This window comes from Haliaeetus leucocephalus, unplaced genomic scaffold (assembly GCF_000737465.1).
Source record: "Haliaeetus leucocephalus isolate CR32 unplaced genomic scaffold, Haliaeetus_leucocephalus-4.0 Scaffold228, whole genome shotgun sequence".
NCBI classification, from domain to species: Eukaryota; Metazoa; Chordata; class Aves; order Accipitriformes; family Accipitridae; genus Haliaeetus; species Haliaeetus leucocephalus.
In genome coordinates, this window is record NW_010972664.1 from 13,551,055 (window position 1) to 13,568,261 (window position 17,207).

Sequence of the window (17,207 nt, forward strand, 5' to 3'; positions counted from 1 at the left end):
GTAACATCCCGGGGAAGGTTCAGCATGCAGTACTCCAACCTACTTTCCAGATTTTATATATAATTTAGTAGGCACTGATCTGTAGACTGCAAAAATTAAGTACTTATCTGAGAACTGAGAACGTCTGGGAAGTTTATGATCCTGCACATAAAAAGCAGGGAATGATTTTAAAGAGTGTTTACTAACCTACCCCTAGTGATTATTACCTGGCATTTGGAAACACGCAGAGGCCCCGACTACTAGCAGGCGCTATTTGTGCTGGACATCTCTTCTAATTACCTTACAGACAGAGACAACCCCAAGGAAGAGCAAAGCAGCAGAAACAACTCCACATGACACGGTAACACAGAGCACAGCAGAACAAAGTTAAGGTCTCCTATATCCCAACAGTCACACCCATAAGACTATATTGACCCTTTACGGTTCACACTCATCACATTGCAAGAATAAGATGTTACTTTTGTTTAATTCTGATGGTACAAAACCCCATGATAATTCAAAAAACCCAGAACCATTCCAAACCAAGCTCCACCATTTTGAACAACATGCCATTTTCATTTCCTGCAATACTTGCAGAAGCCTGGTATGCAGATCTGTATGCTTAACACCTTTGGAGGTCAGTATTCTCTAAGCATCTTTGGACTCATCACAGTTCACAGGCAAGCCACAGCATGACAAGGCTGAATGGCCTGTCAGTACACCACAAATTAAATTGAGGATTCAGCTTAATGAACACTTGGCTCAGCTGGAACAGTTTCCCTATTAAGCTAGTAAGCTTGCTTGTATGCAATTTCGTTCAGGTTGCTTCAAAGCCACAACTCACATTCTAATTTTAAGCATCTGAACAAAACAGAACAAGTTAAAATCGACCCATTGACATGGAATGTTTACTTTTTAGCAATCTTTCTTTTCCAAAAGAAAAACGGTTTGTCGGAAAGTTTTTCAGCCACTTCTTGAGAGCTGAACTTCACTCTCCAGGGAGCTGGAATGACTGACACAAGCTGACAGCTTGCCGGGGTAACTTGAGCAAATTCAACATTGGTTGAAATTAGGAGCAGATATCACTAGCTCTGTCTGGATTTAGTTTGGGGCTGCGGTTAGATGTTCACTACAGAAACAACAGTGTCACTATCAGATATTCCTGCCCTGGGGCTGCTTGTTGCAACCCCACAGCTCAGTCAGTGGAAAAGTTCATGTGACTGTTTACCATCTGCTTCAGTGCAAATCAGCTGGCTTAGTTTAAAGACGCCTTTTTGTCAGCTAGAGGCAAATGCTCCATAGCCTCCTCCACAGGGCTGTGCCAAAACTACTTATATCAGGCTTCTAACCTGCCTGCAGTTATGCTTCTGACCTTCCCTTGAGGCATGGCCAAATATATTCCAAAGCTCTTTAAGTGATGCAAACGGATAAAAATTAAGCTTTTGCATATGAACCTAGCCAAAAGCAGAATGCCATTCTGGGCTACCTGACTTGAAGTAGCATTCTAGCGTGCCATTCCCAAACAATGTAGGGCCTGCAAATTTTTTAAACATACAGACACTTGAACAGGTAAATACTGTAGTGAGAAATCCAAGGAGCTGCTATTACAACTTCAACTGCCAGATCACGGTAGATGAAGAGATCTTGTTCCCAACAGATGTTGCTTAATTAACCACTGTATTATCATACTGTAAAGCAATTAATTCATGCTCGTTGAAGAAGTTCTGTCAAATACATAGCATAAAAAAATGAAAGGCATTTGAAGTCAGAACTCACTTGGTATTAGCAGAAGTCTAATTTTGCAAAAGCGACACTTCCACGTCTAATTATATAAGTACAAAAATCAATACCAAAATTGGCATGCACTAGAAAAGAACAGCTGCTCAATCCTGCATACTGTCATGTGTGTAATTTGTGAAGCATTCAAAAGGCATAGATCTAATCCAGGGTCACCTGGTGAAAATAGCCATATTAGATCTGAAAACCTGTCAGTCAGTGGAACTACCATAGTAGCAGAAAAGGAAACCAGCTTCACATTGTGAACTGTGCATAATGAGGATTCTTTTGAGCATCCTTTTGTCTTGTAGAATTACTGGTACGTCATTCCTTCATTTTCTGATCCTTCTGTATGTATGCATCAGTACTTCTGCCACAGTCTAAAAGCAGCTTTCCCTACCATATTCTCACTTCTCTATCACCTCTGTGTCACAGGTTGTCTGTATACAAAACAGCCAAATATGTCATAAGTTTCTCCCTTCAAGAGCATCAGAAACAAAGCTGGGTATGGAATTGGTTTTCCTGTCCTCTAACCTTTTTTATCGTGTCAGGACATTTTTGCTCCAAACTTATGATAGAGAGTTAGAATCTTGATGAAAAAAAAAAAATCCAAATGTTTCCTTCAGACACCTCTGGTATCTTATGTTTTAATTTATAGAGCCTAAAATTACAGTGAAATGTAAACTGCCATAAAACTACATTTTGAAAAATGTCAAAAATGATCGTCTGCCATTTTTTCCCCATTTTCTCCTGGGAAAACTCGTCAAATTCACTTACCTTACAAATATTTATGTTTTTGATAAATTTGCTTGCTATGAGGAATATATTTCATGTACAAACTCTAACCAGTTCTACTCCTCATGAAAATCAGGAGTGAAGATTGCAGCCTGAAAACTAACCCAGGTGAGAACCAACTAACTTCAGTGCTAGAAAAATATTTTTGACTTCACACTTTTCACAAATAACAGTAAAGTAAGAACATATAAATTCCTGCGCTTGTCATAGCACTGTTGTTCCTTAAGAATGTATTGCACATGGTAATTTACCTTTGTTGGATTTTGGTTGTTCGGATGAGCCGCTTCCAACCTTTCTCTTTTTCCTCGGAACAGCTGAATTTTTCCTGTCAAAGGTAATAGGACTGTATTGAGGAAGGCTGTTGAATTTCTTTTCAAATTCTTCTTCCAACTTTGCTAAGCTAAAGGGGAAACAAAATCAATCAAATTAAATGTAACTCTGTTTCTGGAGAAAAAATATTGTTTAGGAGCATGTGTGCGTATATAGACACCTATCTACATAGAGAGAGTGGGAAAGAGTTAAGTGCACGCACACTGTAGACACCAAACTAGTATATACTAATCCAAATTTGGGATGAGAATGTACACTCCAGCTTCTGCATTTGTAACTCAGTACAAACTGATTACATTAGTTGCACATATTAAAATTAGAAAAAAGAAATAAATCAGTGTCATACTGGTGACATTTAGTTCTGCTGCACAGATTCATAAAGGAGATTTGTCTGTTTTGTGAGGGGAATGAAAAAAAAGACAATAAAACCAATAAATAAACAAACCAATAAAATAACTTCACATAAAAGTTCTTACACCAGAATGGAAACAACAATTCAAGCCAGAAGAAAATGTCAAACTATTCAATCTTCTGGGGATATTCTAAAACCTGATGCTTTGGGGTGGGAATTAGCTTTGTATTCGTTCTGGGGGATTATATTTTCTCCTCTCATATTTTATTTGTTGTGAGACGAAAAATGCAACTAGCTCATGCTTTCATGAAACGCAACATCCCTCATGCTTCAGACCAACCTGAATGACTGTAACTAGGTTGCCTATAACTCAAGAAATTCACATACAGGGTATTGTTTTTCCTAATAGCCAGATGAAAACAAACCACTCTAACAGGATGGTATGGCATAGCATCTCTGGCTGGAATGACTACGCTGGCTTGCATAAGCACTCTGTTCCAGCAAATTTTTGCAGCCAGGCAGGAGAATAGGAAAGAATTGTATTTTAATAAAAGGCAGTGTGCACAGCTAGGCAGATTATAAATAGCACTGTCAATGATGGGGGAACAGTGACATTTTCTACTCATATTTAATTGTTTGCTATGGGAAAGCTGAACTTGACAGAAGTTGGCATAACTGTTGGAGGGATGGCCCTTACACACTGTACACTTGGAATTATCACAAGAAACATGGCATTTTTCTTTGCTCTCTGAAGCAGCACTTCAAACAAATTGCATTCTGAAAGCTTTGCTACACACAATGATACCTCATTTTATCTCTGTAATCATTACTTCTTTCGGTAAGCAATCTTCCATCTTAAAATACAGCTTCGGCTCTTGGCAGACTGCGTGCATGGTGGGGTTCTTTTGGTTTGTTGCGGTATTTCTTTTTGTGTGTGCGTGTGTGCACACGTTTTGTTTTGTTTTTAAATCACAAAGATACCTGACATTAGTCGTGCTCAGCACTGCTACCTTTCTCTCCCATGCAGATGTTCCCTGACAACCACAAAACAAGCTGATTCTCTGCTCTGACAGCTGTCATGCAATTCCATCCTCTGCCCCAGCTCCTCTCCCGCTGCCTGTTGCCACCTGCCCCAAGGGCATAGGAAGGGCTGCAGCTCTAATTGGGAAGGCCCAACCCTGAAAGCAGTCGAGCTGCCATCCTGGCTAGTAATTTATAGCTTGTGCGACACGGAGGGTGCTGCTATCCCTATGTCAGCGATTCATTATTAAAAAAAAAAAAAAAAAAAAATCATTCACATTGTCATGAATTTTCAGAGCATCTCACAAGCCTGGTTAGACACATGGAGCTGAGCTGAGGTCTTCAAGCTGTAGAGCCTAGTCCTGCCAGAGGATACAGGCAGGTAGAGCACTGCTCGGCACTGGAGGGGGCTGCCCGTGGACACAGCACACCTGGCAGGGACCATCGGGGACGTGTGGGCAGCTACGGACGGAGGAGGTAGGAGGACGTGGGGAGAAAGACATACTTCCAACGGGGTGAGGACCTTCCCCCCTACACACTTACACAAGACGAGGCTGAAAGGTGATTCTGAAGGGAGCAGGAGGAGTTAAGAGGAGCAGGTAGAGGTAAAGCCAGCTCTTCAAGTAGCCAGAAGATCAGGTATGGCAATGAACGGGGAGATGGATACCTTTTCCAGCACTTACGCTCCACAAATTACCGATTCTGCCTTTACAGAATTCACTGAGCAATACTCATTAATGACACGACTGAATCAAGAAGCAAGACTGGTGAGTATGTATTTTCCCCATCCAGCCCACTAATGATGGCAGAACAGTATCTGTCAAATGAATTAACCATTTACACAATTTTCCTAGCTACTTTGAATGAACCATTTGTAACTACAGGGTTTTTTTGGCTAGGAGATACATTCAGTTTTCACACCATTAGGTGTGAGAAGTTTTCAGGCTTTCAATTTAAATTTAAAAAATATTTACAAAACTTATATACAATGCACTAAAAATACAAGAAGCGTTCCATTATTTTTTCTTGGCTATTCCAAGAAAGCAAGACTTGGAGATTTTCATCAATTTAGTATCTTTGTTGTAGAGTGAGCTGCAGCTAAATTTCCCATAGACTAGGTTATAGGAAAGGCTACCACAAGCCTGCACAGAAGAAACATATTACAATTTTAAAGCAGAAAGTGTGGAAAATCTACTCCTTTTCAATTCATTTTCACCCTCTGAATTCAGATAATTAGGAGTCTTCAAGAATTTGCAAGTATGAATGGCTAAGCAGATTTAACAACTATGCCTGCAGTTAAACAGATCTGCAATACTCTGACAAAAATTGTTATTCATATACTAGAACAGTAATTCTGTGTGGCCTTGCTAAATTTTAATGCATTTGTAATCATTAGTTATTCTTCTGATATATTTAATTTCTTCAGGGTATACATGAACAGTTTAAATATCTTGTCTCTACAATGGAAAAATGATCTATTTATCATAATTATTTGCCAATATTAGAACATTGTTTACTCTTCCTCTGTAAGCAATCTCTCCAAGCGGGCAAAGAGTTCTATTCTTTCTAGTCTAATTCTGCTTATGATGACTGAACACCTACATAGAACTTTAAATACTGCTCGCGAAGTGCTCTGAAAATGTAAGGAATCCTCTTTACCACCTCTTGAGCAGGTAAATATTGCACTTTGGTTTTTTCAGAGGTGAGCAAATAATCTCTTTCAAATCTGTTTACAGTAGTGTAAACCAGGAAAGATCTCAAGGAATTACTTTGGTATATAAACAACAGGTATCTAGACCATGACTCATCCCAGCAGGTTTTGTTATTTTAAAGAATTCTGTCTAATTGTGATTATTTGGGTGTTGGATGCAGTTCACTTGGCTGCAATGAGGACGATTCACTCTTAAGTTACTAGGCTGACCTAACTAAAACTTTGAACAGTGTTAAGCTGCAACTTACCCGAAAACAAACTCTTCCTTTGGCTTAGGCTTTTTCAGTTTTTTGTTCCCACTTGTCCCACTTTGGGAAAAAGCCCAGTTTTCCTCATTCCAGCATCCTTCATGATCTGAGGAGTTGCCTTTTCCTGAGCTTCTTTTTCCTGGGATGAAGGCAGAAAATTGTTTCTCATCTTTAGAAAAATGTGCCAAAACAAAGTGGGCTCAGAAGGAACTGGTGTACCCATTCAGTACTGCAACTTATGGTGCTTGACCTTCTTGAAGGGTATTTATTTATTTTAGGCTGGATAATGATGTTATTGGCAACGATTTCCTCCTCCTCACCCCCCACCCCCATCCCGGTTTTTATACTACCTCTAAAGTCAGGATCTCTCGAGGTATAAAGGAGCAGAAAGACATTACTAGATTCAGAGTAATAAAACTTCCCTAAATTACAAACATATTTTTCTTCTCTGACTGTTCTATTTACACATATAAGTCTACTAATTGGAAAAATACATTTCAAGACATCTCACTGAAAGCTTCCAGAAATTATCTCAAATTCATCCTTCCACAAGGTAAAAGGTTCTCGCTCACCACCTACAGCAAAACTAACAGTCAAAGCAAAAGCACAACACATTTGCCTCTTGTAGGACTGAGAACTATGCTCACAACCACAAGAGTTGTTTATATAGAAACAAGCTAATTGTTCAGGGTTACATACAACACAAGTCCCGCATACATCTATCAGCAGGCTGACAAATTAACCAGCAAAGCCTTTGGCCAAAAAGCTAAATCTCAGATCATAAAAAGACGAAAAGGGACAGGTTAAGAGTCTGTGAGGTAAGTAGGAACACAGATGGCAGGACTCCAGACCATCTGCCCTGGACCATGGAGTCCATCCCCTCTACCTGCCCCCAGCATCTCAGGTGACCAGACACAGCATTCCCATCACACACTGGTCAAACTCCAGCTTAAACAAGGACTTTTGTTTTTCCTCCCACTCCAGGCAGGCTTTTGCGGTCCATGCTGTAAATGAAACTCAAAGCCACCCACCTCTGTCCACGTTAGCGCGCAGAGATGTAAGCATGCCCTCTGACACCAGAGTTTTATAAAGAGCACCTTTGCAAGATCTCTCCGATTTCCTGGAGCCACAGGTTTCTATCTTTTTAACACAGTCATTGTCCTCAGTTTTGACCTGTCCTGGTAAGCTTTGGGGTACCACCTCCTCTGTTGGGGTCAGTGGTTCCACTTTAATGTTATCAGAAGCCTCACATGGTACTTCCTTGCTGGCTGCAATAGTAAGGAAATCAGGAGGCTTTGATTCTTTGGTGGTCTCCGTGGGTTTCTCCTTTGATGTTTTCTTCTCTTTCGATTTCACTTTTTTCTTTGGTGATTTTGTATCCAACACGCTTCCCTTCACATTTGAGACAGGGCGGTTTTTTTTGCGGGGAGCTTCTGCAAGTCTCTCAGCACCCCAGTCCCCCTTTGCAACGGCTTCAATTGTATACATTACACTTTCAATGTCTGACTCTGAGGACTGCCTCTTTTGTTTCTTGGGGGTGGATTTTTCATTTGTGTGCCGGTCCAGCTTACTTTTTTTCTTTTTCTTCTTGATCTTTTCTGGCTTTAGCCCGAGGATATTCATGTCAGCCATTGAAAGCTCTGGAGAACAGCACATGTGATCCTTTGTGTTATCATTTCTCTCAAAAGGACTGTTCTCCATTGCAAGACTAGTAAAATCTCTGCATTTTGCAGTTTGTGATTCCTCAGCTTTTGTCTCATCCCGGTTTTGCATTTTCTCCATCTCTGATTGTTCTACTTTTCCTTTACAGGAGTCTTGTGTTGTTGTGTTCTCCAGTTCTTCTACTTCCATTTCTTCTGGAACTTCCCCTCCCACATCTTCCGGTGCTTCCACTTTTGTTTTCCCAGGTTCTTTCACTTTTACTCCTTCTGAAGCAAGGCACATCTAAAACAAGTTTAAAAACAGTGCGATGAAACAAACACCAACTATTAACATTACTTACCTGTATTAACAGGAGCATTACACAGGGAATCTCTCTGGCATCGTAGTTCAGGAAACCGAACTATGCTAAAAGAACAGTACTGAAAAATATGTTGAAGCCCTACTGACACTGATGCGACATGATGATAGCTGAGCAGTAGAATAAGGCTGGCGCGTTCTACCGCTCTAACAGAAAGAGACTCCAACTGATCTCAGTGGTGTTTCTGTGATCCTTTAAGTGCCTTTTTTATAACCTGGAAACCCACTGCTAGATTGATTTTCAGAATACCCCAAATGCAATGGAACAATACAGTATCTCTCACTATTGCCACCGACACGTTACTTGAAATCTCATATCCATAACCCCTTCCGCTCCCAAATGTCCCTATATCATTCTTTCCTCCATTTTCCAAATGGCCCTGAAGGAGGGGGGAAAAAAAGTTAACTGAATGTCAGTAATTGAGATTATTTTCTTTTACTTGAACGTGCGAAATAATTTGGAAGGTAGTAAAAAAGCCTTCCAAATCTTTCATGTCACAGACTTATTTTGCAAAGAACTGCAAAGCAGCAGTGGTTGCCATGGTTATCTCCTCCTGAAGATAACATTAATGGAAACCAAAACCCTCATACTGTCTGAGAACAGCAATATTAAAAAAAAAAGAGCTGAAAAAAGGTCCTTAAACTGCCATGTTCCTGCAGCACTGACTTGGGAGGTCCTCTTGGTTTTGGATCACTTGTAAGCTACACTGACACTGCTACACAGCGTAGTCCTTCACAGCGCCAAGCAATTGCGCTCGGGAAGACATGCTTTCTTCTTCTTACTCTCCCCTCAAAGCCCCCAAGCTGAATTCCCAGTGTTATTTTGTTTTTAAAATGAATGTCAACAAAACAGCCACCTGGAGCAAAACCAGATGGAAGAGGCTTGCTTTGAACTAGATATCAGGAGCTTCCCTATCCTGCAGCTCAGCCCACAGGCCATGTGGTCAGTATGGATGCACCCTCCAGATCACTGGGTTCTCTTTAGTCAATTTTAGATTTCTCAAATCAGCAAGGCATTTTTTCCTTGCAGAATAGAAATATCTTACACCAATATACGTATGAGTCTAACAACAATGACAGAATGCTTTGTAGTAAGTTTCTGAAATTCTTGCTGCACAGGGTAGAAACTCCTGATCTGGTTCAGGTCAAGCTAGGTTGAGCACTGGAAACAACGAAGCTTGGGCAGCATAGCATCTATTAGGAAGCAGGTTAAATTACACAGAGGAGAACCCCACAACTATGCTGAAGTGGGTTCTTGGTGACTTTTTTACTGCACTGCAATGTAAACACAGCCTGTGATTTTCAAAAGCTAAAGACCAATCTTTAAAATGCAACTCATTGGACAGTAATAATATTTTGAGAATTCAACACGCACAGCCCTTGCCAATGGATTTTTTTTTTTTCTTTATACCTTTGTTTCTTCTGCAGTAGCCAATAGTACAGAGGACCACAGATGTGGCTACAAAAAAGCGACTTCTGTTTTGTGAGCTCTAAATAAACTTGCAATTCACAGTCTTTAAGATTGGGAAAGCTTAAAAAAAGAAAAAGCTCAGAAATAGAAGAAATACAACATTTCAATATGAGGCCATTGGTTTTAACTGTTCCCAGAAAGAGGATCTGCTGAGAGTATAATAGCAGAGTTTCTACAGAAGTTATTGACCCCACTTCAAAAAACAGCAGGCATGAAAAGCAAGAATAAATGAAAGCAACTAATGACCCTTAACAGCAATTTGTAATGGCAATGCCCTAATCTGAGTAACAGACTAATCTAGCCCTCTCAACTCCTTGTGCCCCCCGGCTAAACCAAACAGTCAAAACCCCAAACCCTAAAACAAGGAATTGAAACAATTTCAACTGTGATTGGAAAGTCCCTTTTGCCACCAGGGTCTGGTACTTCTCAGATGCAGCACACTCTTAGAAATCTCCAAGTTGATGGCTAGTCTGGGGAAATCTTGACTTATGGCACCCAAGCCACGATAATTTATGCTTCTATAAGCAACAGTGTAATTATAACTGTAGCACTGTTCTGTCTTCCAGACTATGGGAATCAACATCATTAACTTCTCCACCCCACTGCACCTGTGGTAATTAGTCACCAGTGTTTTAATATTACCTCTGCCAGCTGAAATAATGCTGATGTTCCACACTGTTTTGTTAAATCAGAAGGACCTGAATGGGATGTACGTGAAGAAATCTAAAGAAAAAACAGAGGGGGATCAAAAAAACCCAACATTCTTTTACCAGCACAATTCTTTTATGTTTACCACACAGCTTTTGAATGGATTGTTTCCTCCCTCTTCCCCAAATTCATTCGTAAGATGATATACTGAAAAAGAAGTGCAGACCTGTGCATGCTGTTATAAATAAAACCCTGCTCCACAATTGCTCCGGTGGTTAATACCACTGGACACTAAAAGGTATTTGCAGATTTGGGGATCTGCTTGTCAGGACTCCCTTTGAAGAGTACGATGAACTGAAGCACACGCTCTCTCACACAGGAACAGACTCCAGTGGCTAAACACGAAATCTACACCAGGATGCAACCCAGCTGGTGGTGTTTCTGAAAGCTTAGTTGGACATTTGATGGCAAAATCATTTCATTGTCATAGCTTAAGAAGGTTACTCCTGCCAGGCTATGGCACTGCCTGTTGGTGTCCTATAGGACATAGAAGAGGGATGCTATGAAACCAAAGTGAAGTAGGAGCCCTTAAGCCTTCTGTAACCTTTACTAGTCCTCAGACTATGGGAGGCTGTCTGGCAAGCAGGTAGCTGATTATTCTGCAGCATCTTTTTCCTGTATCAGGCCATGATCCTCCTCAACACTTTAGAGTGGTTTGTATCAGTTTTAAGCTAGGTGGAAAGAAATTATCTTTTCCTAAACAAATTAAAAACATGAGTCTCAGGATTGGCCACTAGTATGAAGAAGAAAATGTTCTGGTTTTAAGGACATATCCCATAATCTCTCATCAGGCTTGCAGGTTTCTTATACTTGCTTCCTTAGAAACAGGTGGAGTTCTAGGGACTGGGGAACTAAAGTGATTACAACTTTTTAGCTCTCCCTATCTCCCCAAACTCAAGTTTTCATTGCTGTCAACCAACATGGGCCCACAAAGTCGATTTTGCAGAAATCAACCCATCGTTGCCGTAAAGGAAATTAAAAAAAAAAAGGTTAACAATGCTATCTCTTCGTCTCCTGGAAGCTGCAGCTCTTCGCAGCATCTCCCAAGCTCTGACCACTACAGCTCAAGTCTCCAAATGTCGCTTACAGCCAAGCCTTCGTAGTGCTGTTAGCCCTCTGCGGCAGAAGTGGCCTCCTTGCCTTGCGGAGGTGACGCGCACCCCCACCACTGCCTCCCTTCACGCTCAAGACAAAGCGTGCGTTTAGGCACAGCAAGAGACTCAGCAGAGCTGATCAGCAACAGCCTCCCAGGCTTCAGACTGCAGAGCAACTGCTCCAACCGTTTTTAGAAACTTAGAAACTCTCAGAATTTTTTAGAAAATAATTTAACCCACTTCTGCATTTTATTTTACCACCATCTGTGAAATACTGTGAAATACCAAAAAGGAAGGCATAGGGAAGAGAGGAAAAAAAAAAAGATAAAATTGGTTAATCCACATAGCAGAGAGACGAAGGAGCAGCAGAGCAGTGTGGTGTGCTGAAGCAGACAGGCTCCCACACGCCAGACCCCTGTCATGCCAGCGGCATGGAGAGCGCAGCCCCGTCCCCTCCAGTGCACAGCATCTGTGGTTTGGAGTTACAGCGGCATGGCACAGATGCCTGCCAAAGGAACCTGCAAACCTAAGACACCCTCAAGGTGATAATGAACACAGTTTATTTGGGATGCTCCAAACCAGGTCCTGAACTGCTGTCTGAAAACTTAAGCCGAATTTCTCATATTTTACTTATCCAATTACAATCCAACCTTATGGAGAACTCCAAAACTGGGAGGAAAAAAAACCAACACCAATAGCACTGATGTCCTACAAGTGCTAGAGACAAGGAGAATGTGCTTAGCACATCTGCCATGCTTTTCTCAGTTTGAGTCAGAGCCTTTAACATTCATTTTGTAGGAATCCATCTGAGCAATCACTGAGAGAGAGATCATGGAAACCTGTCCAACATGCAAACATCACGCTGCCAGACTTAGCTTCACTTTTCTGCACTCTTGTGGACAAGCACCTGTCCTTCCCCCAAATTAGGGCTTCGCAAGCTTCACAGTCACATCACAACTTTCAATGCTGACTTCTGAAAGTCAGGCTGCACTCAGCAACAGCCTTGCCCCAGAACAGCACTACTCAAAGCCTGCTGCTGTCCTGTAAGAGTACACCTCAAAAAATTCTGGTGTCCCTGACTAAATACTACCACCCTTTCTGCTGTCCCAGGGCTACAAGACTCAAATGCCCTTATGGATCACTGATCACAGTTAGGTATAATCACTCTTGCATAGGCACTGCTGACAACATAGTATACACCCACAAACTCTACTACTGCCATGGACTGCCTGTAGGGTAAGGCAGGTTTTCTTCCACTCATCTAAGTCCCTATAAAGTCAGAGAGTAGCATTACTATCCATGGAACAAGGCACAAAATATTTTTATTTCGGTGCTTTCAATCTCTGTCTTTTTTTCCCTCCAAGAGGGATTAACCTCACCAGCAAGAATATATGGCTGGATGCCACTAGATGGGATCCAGAGAACCATTTTCCTCACAGGATGTGATTTTGAAAAAAAAAAACACCAAAAAACCCAAACAAAACCCCCACACCCAAGCAAAAAAAGTGTATGAGTAAGGTTGGTAGCATCCTCCCTTATTTACCTGGAATACAGCATGTATTTTCATCTTTCAATCATCAAGAAGAATAGTATTTGCACACCAAGCCTCAAAGGTTTTTGGGTGATTCATCCATATCAAAGAGGAGACCTCTACAAGATTATATTTAAGAATCACAGAGAATTTCTAGGACTTTTGGGAAACCTGACCTAGTATTCTTGATTGCTGCTGACAGCTGCCAATTTCAGAACTTAATACACTGCTTCAACTTCCAACTCTACATACAGATTCCTCAGAGTCTACTTTTCTTTTCTTGTTCTTGGTCTCCAACTCAGCAATGCACCTTCCAGTGCTTATAACCAAAACTTTACTTTTTGAATCCTGGTATCCAGCTCCTCATGAAGAAGAATGCCATTGTCTCGTCTTTGCTATTGTCCTGAGCATTGTTTTTATTATAGTTATAAGGCTAATTTTCTAAAAAGAAGCATAACTTTTTCTGTGCTGTCTCCAAGAAACTATGCACATTAACAAGTGTATAAGGAAAAGCTAGGTCCCTGGGGCCACTGCCACTGCCTAATTCTCTTGCTATTCCGTTGTTTACTAATTTATGCATCTGGAAATACCAAATTTGATACTAGAGCAGACCTTACACAAGTCATACTTTTTTGGGGAAAAGATACACACATCTTCCCATCGTGACGCTAATCGGTATCACTTTACCTCTGCCAACTGGAAGAGTGCTGACTTCCCACAGTGCTTTACAGGCTCAGTACTTGACAATCGGGAAGTATTTGATAAGATCTAGGTTTTAAATGAACAGAGGAGAAAATATTTCAGTAGCACACAGGGAAGACAGAAAGGAAGGGTGAAAAAGAAGCAGAAAATTAAGGAGTTAGTTAAATCAGCTACTTTTAGATCTTTCTGGCAGAAGGCCCTACTTGAGAGAAGCAATCTCATGCAAGAAACACTTAACAGGCATTTAGAAGTCATTAGGATACAAGCAAATACAGAATTTCTTCCTTAGATTAGGCTCGTGGATTGTCTTCTACGTTTGTATTGTCCACAGCTAATAGTCTATCATGCCCAGTGTTCTGTGTGACTAAGTGAACAAGACATACCAGTTGCTTAAAAACATGAACTCTGGTGGTCAAGGTTAAATAAAATTCTCCCGGCAAGCCTGGGCAGCATTTCCCATTTGGTTAGATAATAGAAGAGGACCATTTGTTCTCACAGGCACTGCTTGTTTCACTTTCTTTAGTTACAAAAAAGAAGTAAGACCTTGAGTCTGGAGATCAAATCTAGCCTTCTAAGCAGATGTTGGTGCGCCAGCACCAGCACTCAGTAAATAACTACACCGCACTTCAGGGAATTGCTTTCACAGCTAATTTTTTTCTGACCTGCTTCCAAGTGCAGCATTATGAGTTCACCAACACAAGAATTAATCATTATTTCTCATAGCTGATCTTTTTTGGCATGGCATTACATGGTAGTATTTGACCTGGAAGCCTTGAAAAGCCCTAAGATTAGGGGGAAACCACCAGTGTGGCATCCGCCTCACGACAAAAAACATGCTTATGACCATGATCTTTCAGGTGCAAAAATTATCAGCTTAGCCTTTCTCTTTACATTTAATGTCCTTCTTTTGAACTAGATTATTTGAAGAGTTTAGTTTTCAATCATGAAGGAGATTCATTACACCACCCCACCACAAGCCCCCCTGCCAAAATCCAGGACATCCATTTTACTGCAAGCTGTTTAAAATAAGGTGAATAATATTTGAATGTGGATTACTAATAATTTTTAATATTAAACTAAAATCATTCAAAATCCTGGTTTTGCTTTGAGACAGTTCAGTGAACCTGCTCAGGACCCACTGCAGTAAGTGATATTGTACGCTGCACTTGGCACGAAGAGGGCCTCAACTTTTTATCGTTCTACCATAAAAAATTCTCAGCTCTTAATGATTTTTTCACTGCAATATGAAGGGCAGAAAAGGGACAGAAAAACACCCACACACTGAAGTATAACCTGAGAACATGCAGACATATCTTGCCTCCTGATGCACAATGTGAAGAAACAGTAAAGAATTTCATTTTGACAAGAGAATGGGTGCTCCTAACAAAATGCAAGTGAGATCCCTGCAATACTAATAGAAAGAGAGGAAGGCAACATTTCACTTCAGCAAAAAAATCCTCTTCATAGTCAAGAAAACAAACTGCAAGAGACATAAATGTAGAACTCATTCTGCTAAAGTTGCTGGCCAAACATCAGAAATAAGAGGATGGCTGATCAGTTAGCTCTCAGTGCGATTACAGATCTCGTTCCCTGTCTTAACACCATCTTCCAGTTTTAATTATAAAAAATCAGAACCTGTAGTATTACAACCACAAATAGCCCCTTCTTATGTAGAGGTTTAATCTGAGGATCATTAGGATCAAGTTGTTACCTTTTATTACAATGCAGCTCAGCATTTTAGTCACTATATTACATTCTAGTTTGCATAAGAAGCATGTGCTATGGTCCCTGCCACTTTTTCATCTCCCTCCTAGAATAGGCATTTCATTTCAACACAGATATTTAATCATTTCAGTATACAGGCAAACAGCAAATATATTTGTCTATTTTACATAACAGCTTTACCTGGGAAGATTACAGCTTTATCTAAGGGAAGGCTGGAAGAGAAGATACTGACTAGCTCTCACACTCCCAATTTCAAGGCATTTTGACTGAAAGTTTTGGATTCAAGCCTTTTGTTCAGCACAGAAATAAACAGAAAGGGTTACCTGCGAGCCTGCTCAAAGTGAGTATGTGAGAAGGCAGCAGGGACAAAATCATCCTCAGGCATGCATATTTCTTAAACGATAGTAACCTACTGGACTAGCAAAGAAAACTCCACCTTGTTGCATGCTGCATGAGATTGTTTTTTTGATTAAATCACCTAAAGAAAAAATTCGGAAAAGCAGCTGAACACTTTGGGTGTTTTGGCTTCATATTGTTTTTCAGATGGTTGAACTAGCAATTTTATTGCTTTCACTCTCCGGAAGCATTTTCTTTGTTTAGTAACAGATGAGAGTTTAGCTAAGTAAGTCTAAGAGGTACTCTTGTTTCTTCTCAACAAAGCAGTCATCACCATCTGTTCGCGTTTGCCAAACACACATCCAGAAAGGCCAAGAGAGCAAGGGGTCCCATCTGCTCTGCTTCCCTCACATGGCAAGGAGGATGACAGCAACCAGCCCATGTGAGCAGACAGCTTGCAAACAGCCACCGCGCTAAGGAACACAGCCCACTGCTCAGAAATCACTGGCCTATATAATGTCTTTCCATAAAGGTACAAATGAGAAGGACAAAAGTAGGACCAAGTATTTGCAAGATCAGAGCAGAACGAGAAAGCCAAGAGCGTAACTTAGCAACACGCCAAATTTCAAAAAGCTCTTAGGAGGACGTCACATCATCTTTGAAGACCTCCAAGGTGCTTGCCCGCGCATCTGCAGGACCCAACAAAGTCCTAGTCCTGGGATTTTCATCATCTGTGGCAAGTCACTGGGCAGGCCTCATTAGCCATATCCTCAACAGCTTTAATTGATGACTGTAGCCCTTGGGACAGACAAACAAATGACAGGCTAGCCAGGGCTGTAAGGAAGAAAGAATCCCATGCTACATCTACATATAACAAGCTGTTTCTGAGTGACAGGGGACTTGTACTGCAGAGGTAAAGGTGTCCATTTTAAATGACAAATCTACTCAATGGGATCGCTGTCTTCACAAAGAGGCACTCTTACTCACCCTGTCGCAAAGGCGGCGCAGAGAGAGGGAACATATGAGGAACACCCAGCCAGAACCAAAACTGAGCTGGGATGGCTGCCAAAAGTCTCCAGGCACATCAGAGCACAGCACACTTCACATTTCTTCACAGGTCTACTTGGCTACTGGCTAAATAACTACTTTCTCTCCCTCTCATTTTTCTTTTGTAGCACTGTACACTGCTGACAGCAGCCTACTGCAAATTGCTTACTATAATTTAGCTTACTAAATGCAGTAATGCGCTCATATAGACAGGACCCAGTAAGAAGTGGCACAGTAAGGAACGGGATTTTTGCCAAACTTGACAAAGACACCCTGTGCAAATGAAAGCCCTTATATTTGAAAGGGCACAAGCAGCTTTAACAGCAGGGGCAGAAAGCTTAAAGAGGTTCTGTAGCACGCTCA

At 41.0% G+C, this 17,207-nt stretch overlaps 1 protein-coding gene across 4 annotated transcripts in view; it reads right to left on the reverse strand.

The window, feature by feature from the left end:
• The window catches only part of BBX (bobby sox homolog (Drosophila)), a 143,195-nt gene that overhangs the window by 20,340 nt on the left and 105,648 nt on the right, over window positions 1–17,207 (reverse strand). For 2 of the 4 annotated variants that reach the window (XM_010567321.1, XM_010567320.1), the window contains 3 exons: window positions 7,243–8,155; window positions 6,212–6,350; window positions 2,802–2,950 (listed from right to left, as the gene is read on the reverse strand). In XM_010567321.1, coding sequence (XP_010565623.1) covers window positions 2,802–2,950; window positions 6,212–6,350; window positions 7,243–8,155 — 1,201 coding nt within the window. Of the gene's footprint in view, window positions 1–2,801; window positions 2,951–6,211; window positions 6,351–7,242; window positions 8,156–10,343; window positions 10,425–13,721; window positions 13,803–17,207 lie in introns of all 4 variants that reach the window. The other 2 variants (XM_010567319.1, XM_010567318.1) reach the window with 2 other exon arrangements.